This window comes from Anastrepha obliqua, chromosome 5 (assembly GCF_027943255.1).
Source record: "Anastrepha obliqua isolate idAnaObli1 chromosome 5, idAnaObli1_1.0, whole genome shotgun sequence".
NCBI classification, from domain to species: Eukaryota; Metazoa; Arthropoda; class Insecta; order Diptera; family Tephritidae; genus Anastrepha; species Anastrepha obliqua.
The window spans coordinates 32,738,033-32,760,185 of NC_072896.1; the positions used below are offsets into that span (position 1 = coordinate 32,738,033).

The following is a 22,153-nucleotide window of genomic DNA, read 5'->3' on the forward strand; positions in this document are numbered from 1 at the left end:
ATATTGGACACTTGTGAACTCGACAGCTGCAGTGTATGTTACAAGCAGACAAGTAATGGCGTGCGTAAAAATGAAATTAAGATATGGATCACTCAAACAAACAAAGAAAAAATCGAATGATTAATTTTGCACCACCTGGTACAGAGTGGCTGATGAATTTTGCTACATTAAGAAACTCAAATAACTTTTTTTTTAGTGTATGGAATTCATTTATTTTTTTTTTTCAAGTTGAGGGTCATTAAATTTTATTAAATGTAGCTTAACGAGTTTTAAAAATAATTGAATTTAAATGCCCCCCATGCTCGTTGACACAAGTGCGGCATCTTAGTAAAAAGTTGTTCATTGCTGCTTTGAGAGTTGCGACAGGAATAGCCGCAATTGTTGCCCGAATGGATTGTTTTAGTTCATCCAAATTTGTTGACTTTGTTTTATAAACTTCTTGTTTACATAAACCCCACAAGAAAAAGTCAGGTGCAGTAAGGTCAGACGACTTGGGGGGCCAACGAAATTCGGAGTTTCTTGAAATCAGTTTATTGGGAAATTTTCGTCGCAACTCTGTCATAACAGTCTGGGCTATGTGAGACGTTGCCCCATCTTGTTGAAACCACACAGCATTTCAGCATTTTCAAATAACGGTCTCCAGTAACCGTAACGGTGTGACCATTTTCTTCAAAAAAATAAGGCCCGACAATACAGCGTGAAGAAACCGCACACCACACTGTCACGCGAAGAGGATGCAATTCCGTCTCGTGGAGTATCTGTGGGTTAGAAGTACTCCATATTCGACAATTTTGTTTGTTCACATTGCCGTTTAAATCGAAATGGGCACGAATGTTTGCCATAAGCTGGTCAATAGTCTGCGGCTTGTTGGCGTAAACCGTACTTTTCAGATAACCGCACAAAAAGAAGTCCGGGGGGGTTAAGTCAGGTGATCTGGGGGGGCCAGTCGATGTCGCCTATTTTTGACACTAGACGACCCGAGAATTTTCGTTGCAGAAATTAAATTGTTGCATGCGCAGTGTGGCATGGCGCACCGTCTTGTTGAAACCAGTAGCCGTCTAAACCATTCTCTCCCATTTGCAGGCAGACATAATCAGCCCACATCCATCGATATCAGTTTCCATCAACCGTTTCGTTTTCTCGGTAAAAATATGGCCCAGTGATGGTTTTGGCGCAAATGCCGGCCCAAACAGCTATCTACTTTCCGGTCATGCAATGGCGTTTCATGGATCTCGTGTGAATTCTCAGTTCCCCAAATGCGGCAATTTTGTTTATTCACGCTGCCGGACAGATTAAAATGTGCCTCGCCAGTCATTAAAATTTGCTTCCAAAAATTGGGTTCAGAGTCAACCATTCGAGCGACTGTTTGGCCGTAGTCCAAGCGACGTGAATGGTCTTTTGGCAATATTTTTTGTGTCAATTGCACTTTATATGGAAACAAATTAAAATCATCCTTTAAAATGCGCTGCAATGTGGTTTCACTGACGGCAAAATGCTGAGCACGACGTCGATACGACACTGTTGGCTCCTGAGCAACGCTCTCCCTCACTGCTTCAACACTGCTTCATTGGAACGTCTTGGTCGTTGACGAACGGCATGTTGACGATCTCCCACTGTCCCGTGCTCAAAAAAATCCGACATCAAACGACGAATAGCATTGCCAGACGCTGCCAATTTGCCGAGATACTTTCTGCGATATGCGCGTTGAGTTAGAACAATAGAACGACTATTTTCAATGTATAGCATCACTATTTCAGCACTTTTTTTCGGTGTAAAGCGATCCATGGTTGAAATTGTACTGAATTGACGTATCGAAAACATGTATGTTGAAGTTAATCGGTTGAAAGATGGTGCACCCTGTATATATAGATATGTCGGCATCAAATGAAAGAGGATAGTACGTCCCCTTAGTATTAAAATAGCCTATAAATTTTTTGATGTTTTGAGAAAATGAATTTCAAACTTTTTGTCGAAAGTAGCTCTCACTCAAATCTCGTTATGTCTGTAAATATTTATTATTTTTTGACTGATGTTTTGACCCACTTTGTGGAACTAGAATTTGACAAAATTTTGACCACATATAAAATCGACGATGGAGAATCCAAAAATTCAATAAAAAAATAATAGCCTATGAGCACATAGGCTATTGTTATACTAAGGGGACGAGTATACATAAATCCAAAAATTTTTTTCATAGTTATGCTCTAGTCAAGCACATAAAAACTAAGCTCTAAAGTTAAAACTTGAAAGGAAAGACGTTCGGTTGATGGTCGATATCATTACAGGACACAGCCCCTTAGGTCAGCATGTGACCACCATTGGAATCATTGAGGACCCAATGTGTCTGTCGTGCTTGGCGGAGCCGGATAGAACTGAACACTTCCTCTGTGAGTGTCCTGCCTTTGCTAGAGTACGGCTACGGGTTTTGGGTGCCGATGTCATGAGAATGAGTAATATTTGTTCTCTAAAACTGGAAGATATTTACAGATTTGCTAAAAAATCTGGAAAATTCACACAAGACTAACTATCTCTACCTCTGTCTCTATTCTTTCCTATCTCTTTCTCTGACACATTTCTGCTTTCCTCCTTGAATATCGAACCTCTTTCCAGAGCTTTAAATACAATGGGCCTTTTAGACTGAGTATTTTAGGAGTCACCAAATCTCCTGGTGCTCCTTGGCTCGACCTTTTCAAATTTCAATTTTCAAGCTCTAAAGTTTTTGTCCTCGATTTTCATTCAAATCTTTCAATGAAAATATGGGTTTTGATTGCACTATATGGTATATATGTAGGTATATAGTTTATCGAATTCTTCATGTCTGATTTCATACACAGTAATAATAATAAATATATAACTTTTCAGATGAAGAATAAAACACGTATCGTTTTGTGTTTGAAAGTTATTTTTTATTCAAAATAGTCTCCATTTAACTCGATATAACGTTCAGAACGATCAACCAATTTCTGCATGGACTTTTTTATGTCATCTAAGGGAATGTTCTTTAACACCTGTGTCACGGCTACTTGAATGGCTGGAATATCATCATAAAGCGCACCTTTCATGGCAGTTTTCAATTCAGGGAACAGAAAATAGTCGCATGGTGATAGATCAGGAGAATACGGAGGGTGGTCGATGACACAAATATGGTTTTGCATAAAAAATTCATGAACATTTTTGGTTTTGTGAGGTGGTGCATTATCATGCAATAAAAACAGCTGTTTTCCCTCTGGATATTCAGGTCTTACACGAACAATTCTTGACCACAAACGATGTAAAACTTGTAATAGTTTGACCTTCTGCAACAAATTCCTTGTGTACAATACCCTTGGAATCGTAGAACGTGATCAACATTGTTTTGATTCTTGACTTCTGAAAACGCAATTTCTTTGCTTTTGGCTCCCCTTTCGTCTTCCATTGTGCAGATTGACGCTTAGTTTCAGCGTCATATTTGAAGCACCATGTTTCGTCACCAGTTATGATCGAATCAAGAAAACCTGGATCGTTTTCAGCTGTTGAAATGATGTCTTTACAATGCTCTACACGAGCGATTTTTTGATCTTCATTTAATTGGTGTGGAACAAAGCGCTCACAAACCTTTCTTTTATCCAAATCGTCAGTTAAAATTTTCCAAATAGTACCAGTAGATGAATTTAATTCTTCAGGCAACATTCTTATAGTGAAATTTCCGTCAACAGCACTGATTTCGCGGACTTTTCCCACCAATTCAGCACGATTACTTGCTTCTGGACGAGCAGGTCTTTCATCATCATTTAAATCTTCACGACCATTTTTAAAACGTTTAAACCAATTATATAAATTTGAACGAGCTAAACAATCATCACTATAAACTTTTAGAATCAATTCGTACGTCTCACTAAATGGTTTTCCAAGTTTAACACAGAATTTAATACTTGCTCTTTGCTCCATTGTATTTTTACGACACAAGCACGAAATATACTGTCAATAAAAGGCGCGTAACTTTTGAACCTGTCAAAAGATTTACATAAAGTTGGCTGCGGCTGAAAGCTGACGCGTGTACCTTTTGAATATGATCAAAGTTTAATAGATACCTCTACGTGTTCCATGATTTAAATAAAAAGTTCTGTTATTTATTGAACATACTGTGTATGTCGCACTTTGTAATAGATTCTCAATAGTCGTTATGACCAGTACTATAAATATTCAGGCATTCAACAAAATTCAATATCACTGAATTGAATATCCGTAGTATTACTTTTTGAAATACTTCACAAATTTGCATTCTCTTCAATGCATTCGCTTTTCTCTGCTGCCAAAAGTTTGATCAGCCAATGATCCAGTTTACTGCTGGGAAGTCAATGGTGCGCCATGTCGTATGAGCAACAAACAAGTGTTCAACTAGTCCACTTATACATACTTCGCAACTTGCATGCATATGAGTAAAAGTGTACCAGCAACACTGGTTGAAGGGGGGCGGTGGGGATGCGGGGAATGCTACAAGAAATTGAATTTCACCAGAGAGTGAGAAAGTGATGGTGTGTTGGCATTATTGTTACTGCTGCTGCCGCTGTTGTTTGTTATTATTGCAGCAGATGTGTTGTTGTTTTTGTTATTGTTGTGCTGCATGTAAATGCAAGTGATTTTATTTTTGCATTGCATGTTTTTGTGGCGCCAAGTTTCGAATGGTAATTGAATTTAAGGATTTTGTAGCGCTCACGCGTACAAAATTTCGCCCGAACATACTCACGCACACGAATAGCGAGCATTGATGTGTGTGTGTGTGTTACAGCTGTATGCGCATATAAATATAAACTGAGTAAACTGCATACGCACACATGCACATTTGCTGTTGTTGGTGTTGTGAAAAGTTTTGATTTTTATGTTTGTATGCTGATTTGTTTGCAAATTGCGTGCGTGTGTGTGCGAGTGTGTGTGAGGTATGAATTTATATATATGCATATGCATGAATAATATCCTTCTTGCATTTTATTGTGCATGCATTTGCACGCATTCTTGTTTATGTTTGCGTGTAGATGCAAATCCTGAAAATGTCAGCTGAAATGGAATTTAAATTGCACTCTAAGCTCTATTGGCCGACATGCAAAGCGATGATGTTTTTTTTTCTTGCTTTTTTTGCTCATAGTTTTGATAGAATTTTTGTTTATATTTTGCTTTTTTTCTGTAAATTTTGTAAACTTCATTTTATTCATAAAAACGAGCGCACAGCACATTTTAGCGGTTTAACTGGAAATAAAAATATTAAATGGACTAAACATTAAGTGGTTTTGTGTAGGAAAAATAAAGTACTTTTCTTTATACCGGATACATCAAAATATATGGAGCGGTGACATTATTTATATGGAAATTACTGTTATTTTTTCTCTAAGCAAACATTGAGTATTCAGTACCAATTGCTTGAGCTAAAATAGTTGGTGCAAAATTGTGCAATTTTACAAATCCATTTTGAAACCTCGGTATGCGCCACTTCAACGGGAATTGTGGCTGAAATCAAAGGAATGGATTTGTACTTGAATTTGTGGCACAGCCAGCTACTAAAGCCATATAAGAAAAGCATAGAAAAACTTAAATCACGAATAATTGAAAACCCGAAACAACCTCCCAACAAGCAACTGAGAATCTTATTAAAACTAAACCAAATCGAGGTTTTGAACTTAGGTGGGGCACAACACAAAGCAGGTTGGTGGAAGGTATAAATTACCATTGCGAGCAACTAATCCTTGGATATATCACAGTTTCACATTCAACCACATTCAGATTAGAGTCACCTTTCCCTTTTGCTGTATCATCCACTGCCCGTTATGAACCTCAACAGCCACTTGAGTGTGACACCCGCAAACTGCTTTGGTTTGACCCAGCTATTGCCGTCTAATTTTGCACAACGTGGTATAATTTAGTACCATATGACCTAAAATCTGAGTTCGGCTAAGCAACAGCATACATTTCATAAAGTGCACAGCACCATCTCCTTACATGAGGCCTCAAACACATACCCTGGCACCTTCTATTAAAATTTGACAAAATTTTTTTTTAATTTACTCAATTTGTGTTTAACTCCCGATTTAGAAAATTGTCATTCAGCAGACAAATTTACCTTATTAGAGTAAAGGCGATAAATTTTATTATTGGTGGAATTCCTCGTCTACTCAATGCTTGCCAAATTGCGCTGCATGTAATGGTATCGAATGACTTCTTGAAGTGAATGAACAACAAGCACATCGCCGAGCGCCATTCAACCGATTGCTCGATAATAACACGTGGTGTGTTTGCCTGGGTGTCGCCGCAGCTACGTTGACGCGGAATCCCACTTTATAATCTCTTAAAGAGTTTTTGGGAGTGCTTCAGCCTTCCTAGTATTTTGTAGATAGTGATGAGGAGCGTTATGCCTATGCAGTTACCACACTCGAGTAGGAAGCCTTTCTTCGGAAGTCTGATGATGATACCTTTGGTCCACGAAGTTGGCAGCTACTCGTTCATATCATAAACGATGACATTTTTAGCTGCTAGGAATTTTTATACAGTATTGTATTAAGGGGACAGATACTTGTAAAATTCCGAAAAAAAATTTTTTTTTGAAAATGTTAATATAATCCCTTAAGAATATGTCAAAAAATTTTTAGAACGTAAGTTTAAGTATTTCTTATATTATAGATCGTCAACGATCGTGACGACTTTATTCTCTGCGTTCAAGCGCTGGAAGAGGTATAGTTATGTATCTATTCAAACTTTTGATGCGTTTTTCACAAAACTGTAATTTTCGAATTTGGGTACACGATAACTCGAAAAGTTACTGACCGATCTCCCTGAAATTTTGCACACATCTTTTTTTATAATATTACTTTCTATGTGAGTTTACAATGCGAAATTTTTTCTAAAAAATTATTTTTTCGAAGCAAAAATAGTCGAAAATTCGCCCCAAAATTAATTTCTTTTTTGAAGCATTTTATTCCGCAAATTTTTTTTTCATGCTACAATGCCCGCCGATTGAGAAGCCCCGCTGCGCTCTTCCTGGAAAGAATATTTTATATTATTTTAATGTATAAATAAACTGTATGCCAAAAAAATATATTGACTTCTTCATTTTAAATCATTTTGTTGAAAATCAGGGAAAATATGGCTGTTTACAGGTATCTGTCCCCTTAAATATCTGTTTCTTTTTTTGAGTTACTCAATTTTTTATTAGTCTTAAGGCTTAGAAATGGAATAAACAGGAGACAAAAATCTACATTTTCGACACCTGCTCTTCTTTGCTTCTCATCGAGGACAAAAAGCTACCGAAGTGTGCCGGGACATTTGCGGCGTGTGGGTGAGTCTACAGCACGGAAATGGTTTGCATAGTTCAAAAATGGCGACTTTGGCGTCGGTAACACATCCCGCAGTGGATGGCCTTCTGAATTCGATGAAGAACATCTCAAATCACTTTGGAAAGAGAACGGTCGCCAAGTCAGTCATGAATTGACGGAAAAATGAATTGCAATCATAAAACGATTCCCAATCACCTTCATGCAATGCATTTTACCGAAAAATTGAAAGCCTGGGTGCCTCAGAAGCGCAACGAAAAAAAACAAAAAAAATCACCTTCAAATTGATTCTCAGCATCTCGCCCGCCATCGAGCAAATCGTGGTCATAAACATCGCTTTTTGTACCGAATCGTCAAGGAAGATGAGAAATGTTGCCTATTCATCAATATGAAGCAAAAAAAGGAGTAGGTGGCTTCAGGAGATACGCCAAAGCCAAGAGGCAAACCGCATCTTCATCCAAAGAAGATGATGATATGTGTTTGGTGGGGGAGGGCATGATGTGCTGGGAAATGCTCGAAAAGAATGGTACGGTCAACAAGGAGCTCTACATTGCCCAGCTTCACCGTGTGAATGAGGCTATTCGACTGAAAGTCCCAATCGACTTGATCAAACCATAATCCTTCAAGACAACGCCAGGCCCAACGTTGCACAAGTTGTTAAAGTCGCACTCCAAGAGCTCGAATGAGATGTCCTTCAGCATCCGCCATATTCTTCGGACCTTGCACCGACCGATTACCATCTTTTTCGCTCCCTGTCAAACCATATGAACAGCGTTGCTACCTTCGATAACAAAGAGGTCCTTAAGAACTGGCGGCTCAACAACTTCTTTGACACCAGATCAGGCGATTTTTGGTGGAACAGTATCAACGAATTGGTCGAGAGTCGGGAAGAGGTTGTAACCAGCAAAGGCGAATATATAATTGATGAACTTATTGATGTAGTTTTCGTTCTTTGTCTAAATAAAAGTCTTCGGTAAAACCACTACGAACTTATTCCCCAACCCAATCGTTTTCTTTTAGTTTTGTTCTGGAATTTGTGCAAATATTTATTTTGATGGGTTAGCGGCCTATTGCCTCTTCATGAAGATCTGCGCTTTTTTTCAGCGAGACGCAGTTTGGTAATTATTATTGTTGCCATACTACTAACAGCGGTCCATTGATTTTTTGAGTCCAGCATAATATCTACACTATCACTCAAACCTTCTTTGTCCAGCCTAAGACGAAGGCAGACAAAGAAAAGATGCTCCGCATCATCAACTAAATTGTCACTGAAAGTGTAGAACGGGTCGTCTCTATGCTTAAATCTATGCAGATAAGCTCTAAAGCATACATGTCCACTAAGTATTTGGGTGAGGTAGAAGTCTCTCTGTCCATGCTTTCGGTTTATCCAATTAGAGATATTCGAAATAAATCGATACGTTCATCGTCCGTTCATGGAGTTCCTCCATTCCTCCTGCCAGGTACGGATACTTCGCTCCCATTCAATCTTTCGGTTGGTCAGCTGTACTGGATCCGCTCGGTGTTTTTTTTTAGTTCGGCGAAATCAAAAGCGGTCAGCTTAACCGATAGCATACCCGCGAGCACTAATACAGCATCCTCCGATGCTATGCGGAACGCGCAGCACACCCTCAGGGCACATAACCAGTATACCGATTTAATGCCTTTCATGTATGAGCTGCAGTTTGTTGCTGTGTCCCAGGCCGGTACAACATATAGCAAGATGGGTGATACCACACCACTAAGTAACTTCCTAGAAGCCTGCTTACGGCCTCTCGTATTCATCATATTCCGGCCCAGTGCTGTTACAGCCTTCGCTGCTTTATCACTGGCGTATGTTAGGTACTGCTTCAGGCTCAACCTGTGGTCGATAATTACGCCAACATATTTGATGTACAGCTTAGACTCGAGAGATTTGCTGTCTCAACTATTTTCCAGCTACTGATAAGAATTGCTTCAGTTTTATGGTTTGCAAGGCATAAACTACTATTGCGCAGCCAATCTTTTGTGATTTCGACCGCTTAATTCCAGATTGATTCAGCCTGGTTAAGGAATATAGCAACGACTACGATTGCAATGTCGTCAGCAAACCCAAGGATTTGGGATCTTGGAAGTAGATTGAGACGCAAGACTCCATCGTCCATTATATTCCTAAGAAATGGGCCCAGCCCTGTGGGACGCCTCCTGTTACACTGCACCTTTTGATTCCTTCGTCGGTTTTGCATTGCAAGTTTTGTATTAGAAAAGTAGCTTCGACAATTTTCCGAACGTATACTGGAAACTTGGAAATTCTCCAGCGCATTTAGGATTTTGCCTCAATTAGCTGCTTGCCTCGCATTATGCGAATTTTTTGGCTTCGTACTATATCTAACACCGAATTATGGAGAAAGGCTAATCAATCCGATGTGGCGACTGAAATACGTAGAAGGAAATGGCAATGGATCGGCCATACCCTGAGTAAAAGTGACGATAATATCGCCAAACAGGCGATGGAACCCCTTCCAACGGACAGACAGGAAGAAATCTAGGTAGACCATGAGCTACCTGACGCCGCTTGCCGAAGGCGGAAATGAGGTCCTTGAGTACGACTTGGAATGAGCTTAGAACCCTTGCACAAAACCGTGTGCCATGGCGAAGAGCCGTTGTCGACGCCCTACGCTCTAACTAAGAGTTCGAGGATCCTATATATATATATATTGGGTAGTTGAAAAAGTCTTTTCGTATTTCTAATCAAACTTCAACTCATATTTTTTATATTTATAATGAACTTTATTAAACCAAATATGTAACATTTTGGTCGACCACCTTTTGCCATTTTTCTTCTAGAGACATTATTCCATCAGTGTAAAACTTTTGTGGTTTCTCGGCGAAAAACTGCTTTTCAGAGGCTTATTTTCAAGCCAACTTTACTCCATTAAGGGAGTTCTGTATTGACCGAAACAAATGGTAGTCCGATGGTGCAAGGTCAGGGCTTTATGGTGGATGCATCAGAACTTCCCAGCCAAGCTCTGCCAGTTTTTGCCGAGTCATCAAAGATGTGTGTGGCCTAGCGTTGTCCTGATGGAAGACGACGCCCTTTCTGCTGATCAGTTCTGGCCGTTTTTTTCGATTGCTTGATTCAATCTCATCAGTTGTTGACAGTAAAGTGTAGAATCAATCGTTCGAGCAGGCTGGAGCAGCTCATAGTGGATGATTCCTTTCCAATCCCACCAAACATACAGCATAGCCTTTCGAGGCGTCAATCCTGGCTTTGCGACCATTTGTTGGGCTTCACCACCCTTGCACCATGATCTTTTTCGCACATTATTGTCTCCTGTTACCATTCGCTTCAGAAATGGTTCGATTTCATTTCGTTTCAGCAAAGAATCGCAGATGTTAATTCGGTCCATTAAATTTTTCACAGACAATTCATGTGGTACCCAAACATCGAGCTTCTTTTTGTAACCAGCCTTTTTTAAATGGTTAAAAACCGTTTGATGATGAATGTTTAGTGCCTTGACGATGTCATGGCAGCTTATGTGACGGTCCTGGTCAATCTTTTCCATAATTTCATCGACTTTTTCAATGATAGGTCGACCGGAGCGAGGTGCATCTTTCACATCGAAATTTCCAAAAGGGAAGCCAGCGAACCATTGTTGTGCTCTACTTATATAGTCCGCCTTATTCCGTTACATTGGAAAATATGTATAATAGGCTCTGAAATGTTAAATAATATTGAAGTTTTCTCATTTTACCAACACTCATAATTTTTTACAACTTCTCTCCTTTCGTACTTCCAGATGTCCCCGATATTGTTTGTCAGGAGTATGCAGTGCCGCATATGCAAGATCTACTGCCTAGCGCACAAAAGTCCAACTCCATATATGGCGCAAGTGGTGGTGGTGGTGGCGGCAGCAGCAGCAACTACAGCACCAGCGCCCGTAATACCCTCAACAGCATGTTTCAATCAAAATTATCGACTGCTAGCCAAAAGTTGCAGCAGCTACAACATCAGCATCCATATCAGTCACACTCAACGCCACCACCACCCCCACCACCGGCTCCGAATTCTGCAACAATAGCCACACACTGCCCACCACCGATACCGCCCCTACCGCCATTATTGGGCACCACCAGTAACGAGAAATTCTATGCAACCACAGCGATTTGCAAAGCAAACGCCGCTACTAATGCACCGCTTGTTGTTGGCAGTGGTGCCGTTGGTGGCGGTGCCAGTGCAGGCGCTTGCAATACACTGCCAAACGGTAGCATTGGTGGTGGTAGTGGCAGTCTAGCCTCGACCACAGCCAGTCTTGCATCGAGTTCTACAACGCCTACGGGTGGCTATGGTTATTCGAGCTCAGCCGCTACTTTAGCTGCCATCAAACCGCATCATTATAATTTGGACATGAGCGGCACTGGTGTTAGCAGTGGTGGCGCTGATGTCAATGAGGAGCAGGCCAATTTTCAAGTACAGGAGTTTCCGCGACAATCATTGGTGATAGTCGAGAAATTGGGCTGTGGTGTTTTCGGTGAGCTACACTTGTGCGAGACGAAGGGAATGAGGTAAGTGATGATAGTTGGAATTTTAGAGCTACATGGAAAGCGAAGGTTGTGAACTGTGTAAAAAATGTGTAGTGATGGAATTTAGCAAAAATTCACGGTTGCATTTCATTTTTCAAAAATATAGCTTGGCACTGAAGAAGACATTTTTTGACGGCTTTATCGAATACATTGGTCCTTAGGTTAGGTTGTAATGGTTGCCCAGAAGGTGGGCTCTCTTAGACGAAGAAGTTTAGTTCATCCTTTGTGATGCCATTGCAAGAGAAAAAAGAGGTCCTTACGAGTAGAAACATCGAAAATCGCACATGGCGCATTTACCACATATTCCCATACAAATTCATGTAACTACATAGGGTTCCAGACCCGATTGCCGCCAGAGACCAATAGAAAGATTTAAAAAAAAAACAGAACAAAATGAAAAGTATGAATAAAATAAAAAATAAATTTAAATTAATAAACAATTAAGTAAAAAAAATTTAATAAAAGAAATAAATAAATAAAAAAGTGAAATAAAAATAAATAAAAACCAAACTTAAAACTCAAAACGACCTGTGCAGATATTGCGAGGGCAAAGATGAGGAAGTATCGAGCAGGCATTTGCTGTGCAGTTGTCCCGGTCTAGCCAGAAGTCGACTCGCTCTTCTAGGCTCTGCAACAATTGACAATCTTTCAGTACTCTCGGATCTGAAAATCGAATCTCTCATCAAATTCTCGAAACGAATTAATATCTTTGACCAAAATCTATAATAAAAATCTCGGTTAGGTGGGGAAATCATACAATATAATGAGCTCTACGGCAACACAACGGACCCGACTTGCGGTCTATGTGGCACTCCGATACGGGGTCCCCCTTAAACCAACCAACCAACCAACCAAACTTAAATTTAAAAAAAAAAAAACTAAATAAATAAAGTTAAATTAAAAGAAATAAAAACGAAAAGAATAAAAAAAAATAAATTTATAATAAAAATTGATAAACAAATAAAAAATAAAAATAAATAAGTAGAAAACAAAATTAATAAAAGAAATAAATAAATAAAAAAAAGTTAAAAGAATTAAAAAAAAACTGAACAAAAAACAAAATATGAAAAAAAGTATTTAAAATAAAAATTAATAAACAAATAAAAAAATATAAATAAATAAATAGAAGTGAAAAGAAGTAAATACCAAATTAAATTTAAAAAAATAAATAAATAAGAAAAGTTAAATTAAAAGAGATAAAAACAAAAAGAATTAAAAAAAAACAAAACAGAACACAATAAAAAATATTAAAAAAAGTATATAAAATTAAAAATAAAGTAAAATTAATAAACAAAAAAACGTTTAATTAAAACAAATAAAAACAAAAAGAATTAAAAATAAATAAAACAGAACAAAATAAAAAATAATAAAAATAATTACTTAAAATTAAAATTAAATTAAAATTAATAGACAAATAAAAAATAAAAATAAATAAATACAATAGAAAAAAAAATAGTAAAAGAAATAAATGTCAAACTTAAATTAAAAAGAAAAAAAAAAGTAAAAAAAAGTTTAATTGAAAGAAGTAAAAACAAAAAGAATTAAAACGATAGAACAGAACAAAATAAAAAATATTAAAAAAAGTATTTAAAATAAAAATTAAATTATAATTAATAAGCAAATAACAAAATAAAAATAAATAAATAAATAAAAAATGTGATAAAAGAAATAAATAAATAAAAAAAAGTTTAATGAAAGGAAATAAATGCCAAAATTATATAAAAAAATAAATAAATAAAGTTAAATTAAAAGAAATAAAAACATAAAGAGTTAAAAAAAATAAAACAGATCAAAATAAAAAGTAATAAAAATGTATTTAAAAAAATTTAATTAAAATTAATAAACAAATAACAAAATAAGAATAAATAAATAGAAACAAATTTAATAAAAGAAATATATAAATAAAAAAGGTAAATGAAAAAATAAATAAATACCAAAATCATATAAAAAAATAAATAGGAAAAGTTAAATTAAATGAAATAACAACAAAAAAATACAGAACAAAATAAAAAAATATTTAAAAAAAAAATTTTAATAAGTACATGAAAACTAATAAACAAATATAAAATAATAGGATAAAAATCAAATAAATATAATAAATAAATATAGAAAAGTTAAATGAAAAGAAATAAAAGCAAAAGTAAAATTAAAATTAAAAGGAAAAATAAATAAATAAATAGAAAAAATTAAATTAAAAGAAATAAAAACAAAAAAGCCAAAAAGTATAAAACGACATAAAATTAATAATAAATAAAAAATATTAAAATAAAAAAAAAATAAAAAGCGAGGAAAAAAAACAAAACAAAACAAAATAAAAATAAAATAAAATCTCAGTAATTTCAAATGTAATGCCTTGAAAAAAAGGAGAACAAAATACTATATAAATGGAATAAAATCCAATAACAAAAAATTAAATTAGGCTAAGTGGTATAAACTATCAAATGTATTATTAAATATCTTCATTCCATTTGCCATACAAAAAACTCACCGTTTATTTGTTAGCGCAAACTGGCATTCACCACCAAATATATCCACCTGTATGTGTGTGCGTACACTTCCATATTCATTTTGAAAACTTTGCGGTGCTTTATAGTATTTCGGTATATTGGCATTCCAACTGTGTTCTTTTTTTGTGCACATTGCAATTTCCACTTTTTTTCGTTTTTTGTTCAAATTACTTTCAATATTTTGCAATATTTTACATTTTCTCCACTTTTAGTGCTACTCTATTGGTTTTCTGTTTGAAATTTTTCGATTTAGTTCTATTTAATTTGTTGCTTTGTGGTCAATGCGGTTGGAATTTGCAATTTTATCGATCATTTCCATGAATGTAACGCGTGCCACATTTAAATGTATTTTTTAGCCAAAAACCACAGTCGGGCTAAAATATTATATCTACGAGTATGTGTGTGTGTGTGTGTGTAGGGGGAAAGTTGTAATTCTGTGTGTTAACAAAAAATATTATTGCAACGTACCATATATTTGGTTAAAGGAGCAACTGAGCGGAAAGTGTATCTGAAAATATTCATATGAAATTAATTTAATTTGAGGTGGCATTTATTTCGATAAACTGATGAGTTAGTTTTGAAAACCTGCACAAATAAAAGGCTTGTTGAGTATAACCAACAAAATTTCTGTCCGAAAATAGAGCGATGAGCTAATATAATATGTAGGGTGGGGTCGATGGCGGTTTAAGCAAATATAGAGATTTAAATCAGAGAGGAGACGGCTCAAGTACACTTTGAAAATTTGAAAACAATATACAGTTGATTCACCGCTAATAGCCAGTCATAGAGTTTATTGCATGTCCTTGAACCAAGGCGAAATATAAACATCAATAATGGGCTGTTCGAGCCTGCGGCCAGGAATTTTTTGTCCATGAAATATGCCAGACTATTCAGATCTGCATATAAAGGGTTCTTCAATTGGCGCGAGTCGATTTTGGCGCCATGTGGCAGCCATTTTGTTTTGGTGACATCTGTCAAATCTTTTGTTTATTATTCAGTTATTTATGCCAAATCATCATGGCAAGTTACACGATTGAACAGCACGTTGATAAAACTTTATTATCAATATGAGTGTTCATTAGCAAAACGTTTTTCAATTGGCGCGGGTGGCCCTTCCAATTTCTTATGGCCCATATTGTACCATGTGGACCTAGACGACATGTGGTTCCAGCAGGACGGCGCTACGTGCCACACAGCAAACGCTATTTTATTCCATTTTAACATCTACCCGCCTTTATTGAAAAACCCTTTATTTTGAATGATAGCATTTGCAGGGCAGCTTTCCAGGTAACCTTATTTGCATATGTACGTATATGGTACACTGTTGAAAAATATAATAGAAACAAATATTTGTATGCAAGTTTTGACAATTTTATTTTTTATTTTTGAAAACTCCGAATATTTTGAGTCAGCTTAAGAGTTCAATCCATTAATGTGAATTAAGAAAATAAAATGTCTCTTTCCCAAGTATTCTAAGAAGGTAGGTGTAATAGTTGAAGTACCTGACACTGGCACTCCCCAAATAGTGCATATAAAATTGCGTATAAATGATGCAATCGACACGAAAAATTGAAGTGTACTGCAGAGCCATAGCAAGCCAGGGCCCCCGCGTTGGCATTGAAAAAAAATGTATACTAGATAAAAAGGAAGGCAAATTTAAGAACAATCGAAAACAAAAGTAATTAAAAAAAACTCTTTGAATAGTTTATACTGCGTTTACAGCATTTTTTCAACAATAACATTTATTAATTTTTTTAACATAATTGATCTTTGCGATTTTTTTGTTCATTGAATCATAAAAGAACTGCTTCCAGGCCTAAAGAATCCAGCCGCTTGTGTTCGAATGCAAGAAACGATAAATTATTTAATCTATCAGTCGACATGCTAATACGTTAAGGCCGCATGATTCGTGTCAAGGCCGAAAGTGATGATTCGCATACTGCCCTTCCAGATGCGAAAGTTTCGATTGCAGCAAAACGGTTGCACACTTTTTCCATTCCCTGGCACCCTTTATATAGCTCTATCAGTACCACCGTCTCGATTTTTTTATATTCTGGTCTTCAAACAGTTCAATTTCTCATTCCTTGACCGAATTTCTTCTATGTACTCTTTGGTTTTTGTTAGCTCAATTTCATTTGGCAATTCGATGCCCAATTTGGCCAAAGCCTCAAGTTTTTCCAAATCCATCTCATCTGCGGAATCATTAGCTGTGAGAATAGCACCATTTTTTTTAAAACAATTTGTCATTTCAGTTAATACAATATCGATAGTTTCATAAAATACCGATTACACAATGATGTTCGATGCACTTCGTTATCCCAGTGTTTCTTCAGTAACAAGATCTTTTAGCATTTTTGACTGGCGTCGATTTCGAATTGGGCGACTTGAAACTTGAATGAGCCGTTTCCGTAGGATGTGATTTCTTCAAAAAATTTGTCGCTTCAGAGTAATATTTATTGGAACAAACTTCTGTTCTCATTTTCTCGATCGTTTTATAAACGGCTATAATGAGCGCCATAGAGAATGTATGAGAATAGTTTTTCGAATAAACCTTCATCCATATGTTTTTCGATGTCATACGTGCCGCGAAAAGCCAGCTCATTAGGTATTTGTTTATAAATAATAAATGTTGGAAATGTTAAAAGCCTTTTATGTATGGATATTGGCTATACAATACCTCAATAATTTTTTCACATAATTTCGACGGCATTGCAATATATTTCCTGATGCCATTTCTATAACAGATGTATTGGTTTTCTGTCGATCAATTGCTTCAGCTCATTTTGCCATGCTGTTCAAATGCATTCCACTACTCTGATGCCTTCCTTTGATTCAAGAGCACTTTTCCAATGTGAAAAACCAGTACATTTGAATACGTTGTCTCTCTCATGACTTGGCGAAAATTGGCGGCACGCGTAACAGAAAACAGCATTTTTCAATACGGAATATTCCAACCTAACGTAATCATTCAACCATTTTTGATTAAATTTTCTTTTGTCTGTCGTTGGTGTCCAATGCGTTAATTTAGCTCTTGAGGCCCAATATCCTTTAAAATACCATACGGAGTGATGTCGGTAAGATCATTTGATACAACTTTAGCATCAGCACTAACATCTATGAAATTATGAATTTTCTTTAAATCCCACTAAGAACTATCAAGAAAAAACATTTATTCATCATTTACCTACTACTTCCGTATCAGTAGTAACATTCAATACTACATTTACATCCAATGTGGTTGAATCGATTGTTTCACCATCCGCAAAAACAGCGGATGAATGTGATTCGGATAAAATTGAATTAGTTTCGGTTTGGGGAATAGCTGAAACAAGAAAAATTGTTTTTGCATTCCGTTTTCCGATTCTAGAATTCAAATTCACATTCAAAAACACATCCATTAATATCTTGCGATTTCTCCGTATACCTGATGGTGTTTTATTTGATTTGTTTGTAATAAACGGAGTTAGCTTAGGCTCGAGGTTTTACATGTATTGTTTGCTATTCTTCTATTCATTTTTATTGTTTTAGTTGTTCATTTTTCACGCGCAGATAATATCTTTTAAATTAATTTATAAATAATAATGAAATATATATATAAGGCTGAGAGCAAAAACGGAACATCTCATCTCACCTCTTGTTCACACTTATGAGATTTTCCGTGAGCAAGAGAAGGAGGTGAGATGCGATGTTCCGTTGTTACTCGCAGCCCTACATATGTGTGTAGTTTTCGATAGAGTTTACACTCTTTCAACTAACTTTAATACACTGTCAAGTATTTAAGCATCGTACACAGCGCAAAGTGGCAAAATTTTGGAAAATATACGTTAAATTTAATAATACTTATCGCAAATCCCTCATACAGTCGCGTTCGCTGCTTGCTGGCGTACGGTTTTGAAATTACTCCGAAGGAGTTTCCCCACGCTCCAAATTTTTTGGAGGAGTCCTGTCGGTCGGTCACACTATGTACTTAACTCGATTAATATTTATCTTGACTCCGAGGGTGCGCTAGTTACACAGCGTCCAAATACTAATCTAGTTTCTGGATTTCCCACTGGATATTTCTTACATGAGCGGAAGTATTTGCGGACTGATATATATTTTTCTTACTTTACTTAATTTTTTTATGTTTTATTATATATTTATAATTTTATTTTTTTCCATTCCACTTCAGTTTATTTTATTTCTTTCTATTTTAAAGTTTTTATTTATATTCAAAAAAGTATTTAAGGGGTTACGGGTAGACAGAGGCCCGAAAAAATGATGATTTTCAATAGTCAATTGCTTTATTTTAATAATAATAACATAGCATTAATGCATTATGTTTCGACTTGACTTTAGCAAAATTAAAAAAAAAATAATAATTGTATAAGTTATCGCTGTTTGTGTGGAGCCCGTTTCTCCAGAAGTCCCTTACGGTGATCATCACAAGTCTTTGGAGATGCACCTAAAATTAATCGGGCAAGAGAAATTAGCGGCAGGCTAATCACCTACCCTGTCAGAAATCAAAAACAGATTAACGAAACCAATGCAAGACTGAGTCTTGTCGAGGCCCTATGCTTTAGAGAGGAGTGAGCAAGGAAAAAAAAAAGATAATCTTGTACCTGACCGAAGCATGTTTTTTTCCAAATTAACAATATGGCGGCCTCAGGAAATATTTTTCAGATTTTTGAGAAAAAACCCGATAATTATTTGTTTAAAAAATCGAAATTTTTGAAAAAGTCCTTCGATCAGGCACGAGTTTTATATGCTTTCCAAAAGTAGTATAAATTTTATTGAAATCTACAAAGCGGTTTTTAAGTTACAGTAATCACCAGTTCAAAAAACACAGTTTTGAGAAAAACGCATTTAAGGGGGAACGCCACTGTGGGGGGTCAAAAATAGATATATATGTATTAAACTATGTTGATGTAAATTTTTATTAAAAAATATTGAAAATTGTCAAATTTATGTAAATAAACGTAACGAGTTAAAAAAAAATGACGTCATCAGCAATGAATAATCATCTAAAATCAAAAACCCTAGAATTTTATTAAACTACACAATAGTGGCTATCGTTGTACGTAGCCGTTTTTTTTTTTTTTTTGTTTTTGACGAAATGGTGGGGATTTGAATTTAGATGTGAGTTTTTCACCATTTTTTTGATTTTCAACTGGCCCAAAAATATAGTTATTGTCAAAATTTTGAAAATCGGCTACGTACAACGATAGCCTATGCGATGACAAAAATTTTGAAAAAGAAAATTAAAATCGGTTCATTAGTCTTGGAGAAATCGTTGCCACCGTATCAAAAAAAGTCGTTTCGAGAAAAACGCGTTTGAAATAAAGCATCGCATCGTAAGCGCTACAAGGCCGAACCGACGGGCGCTCACTTAAGTGCACATGGAATCGGGAATAAAGCGAATTTCGCTTTAAAATTTTTACCACATTTTCTTGAGTAGTTATACTAACAAGTTATGCAAAACAAAAAGAAATTGATTTTTTTTTTTTAATTTTCACAGTGGCGTTCCCCCTTAAAGTTCAGCGAACGCTCCGAAACGCCCGAGCGCCCTTTGTTAATTGTTGAATAACTCGAAAAGTAATTGTCGGATTCACTTGAAACTTTCACACGATATTTTGAAAATATTATACTATAAGAAAATGCAAAACAAAATATATATTTTTTTTAATTCTAACTACTTTCAACCCCTTATTAATTTACTTTATTTTATTTTACCTTTTTTACTTTTATTGAGTTTTTGTTTTATTTTATAAATTAAAATTTTTGTATTTTGTTAATTTTTTTATATTTACTTATATTTTTGTATCTTCAAGCTTTTTTGTAATTTACTTTTTCTTTAATTTTTGTTTTATCTGAACTAATTTTATTTTGTTCTATTTATTTAATTTCATTTTAGTTCTTTTTTATTTATTTCTCATTTCCTTTTTCCTTTTGTTATCATTTTATTTTATTTTATTAAGTTTGCAAATTTCATTTATAGATAATCCTTTTTCATCTCATTCCGTTTCAGTGGGTTTTCTTACAGTTGAAATAATTTTATTTTAACCACAAAGGATGTAAAGCCAAAAGCCCAAATCCTCTTTTTAAAATGTTAAAAACAAAAATTCCCGACGTAGAAATCCAAATGATTTTAAATTGATTCTAATTACTATAACTTTTAGGTGATAAAGTTACTTACCCGAAGCTAGTCATGTGACTGCTTGCATTCACTCAATTTCATTTCACTTCGTTTTGTGTTCCATTTCTATGCATTACTTTTAGCTCAAATTCATTTCATCTGGATAACTTTCATGCACTTCAATGCACTAAATTTGATCTCATTTTACTCCACTTCGCGTTTCTGTCCCATCTCAATGCAATCAACTTCGATTTATTTCGTAGCACCTCGATTATCTTAAATCCCATTCCATATAAATTTCTATTAAGTTTGTTTCATTTCATTTTATCTCGACTTTCTTAAATTTCAATCCAGAAAATCTCCACTCATTTCGTTTCATTCGCTCTTTGTATTATAATTTCTCTCCGTTTTGTTTCATTTCCATTCTATATTTCACAAAATTTCTTTTCATTTCATTTCCACTATTTTTATTTCATTTCATTTCGTTTCATTCGCTCTTTATATTATAATTTCTCTCCGTTTTGTTTCATTTCCATTCTATATTTCACATAATTTCTCTTCATTTCATTTCCACTATTTTTATTTCATTTTATTTCGTTTCTTTTCGTTTTATTTTACTTCAAGCCATTTCATTTACAATCATTTCTTGTTTTTTATCTGTTTTAGTTCCATTCAGTTCTTTCAATTCCCGTTCATGTTTTCTCACTACTGCCCTCTGCTCATCCTGCATTCATAATTCTGCATCAGCTCACAAATTTTATTTCCCTCCCTGATCCTCGAACAGCGTAAAGCTCATCACAAATTCCATTATTGTTGTGTTCGCAATGCCATTGGCAGTTTGCCATCACCACTGACAGTTAATAAAACCGGCACAACGCTGCATGCATACACACACACACACACCTATATTTATTCGCATATCCTTCGACTGGAACTTCCTTCGTCTGCGTATACCTGCCTTTCATGCGCCTTTATTGTTTTACCGTCTGTCCAAGCGACCACAACGCCATTTGTCTACCTTTGATTTCGTAGAAGTTTTAATTGAAGCTTTTATTATGACATTGTTGAGAACAAAAACAACAACAAGCATCGGACGAGTAACAAATTCATGTAATACAATGCAACTGACGGCCAGGATAAAGGGTGTTTCATATATGCGTATATATGTGTGTGTGTGTGTGCATGCAATAGTGTGCTCATGTGCATATTTTCAGTGTCCACTAAACTTAGTTTTGCTGAATTTTCTGTTTGCTATTTCATATTGCAGCATTTTGGCAAGACATGTCCTGCGGCGCTTTGGAATGTGAAAGTGAATTATTTGAATTTCTTCAAAATTTTGTTATATTTGGCTACAGTATGCAGTTTAAATTGTTTCCATTTTTTTACTGCTTGTTTTTGAACAATACTGTACAATTTTAGTAGTTTGTGAAATTTTTATAATATAATATTTTTATTGTGAAAAAATCAAAAACTTTTGTTTTTCTTAGCATACTTCCTAAAATTTATATATGGTCGTATTTTATTTTATTGCGTTCTTATTTGTTCTATTTCTTCGCATTCCATTCCATTTGTGTCTATTGCAGTTGAGCTAATTTTCCATTGTGTTCCACTTATTTTCATTATTTTCATTTCAATTTCATTATTTTCAATTCTACCTCAGTTCATGACATTTT

The 22,153-nt window shown here is 35.4% G+C and overlaps 1 protein-coding gene across 1 annotated transcript in view; it reads left to right on the forward strand.

Annotated features, from left to right (window-relative positions):
• LOC129248690 (discoidin domain-containing receptor 2) overlaps positions 1–22,153 on the forward strand; it is a 134,950-nt gene that overhangs the window by 81,482 nt on the left and 31,315 nt on the right. The window contains exon 11 of the mRNA XM_054888319.1: positions 11,075–11,840. Coding sequence (XP_054744294.1) covers positions 11,075–11,840 — 766 coding nt within the window. The remainder of the gene's footprint in view (positions 1–11,074; positions 11,841–22,153) is intronic.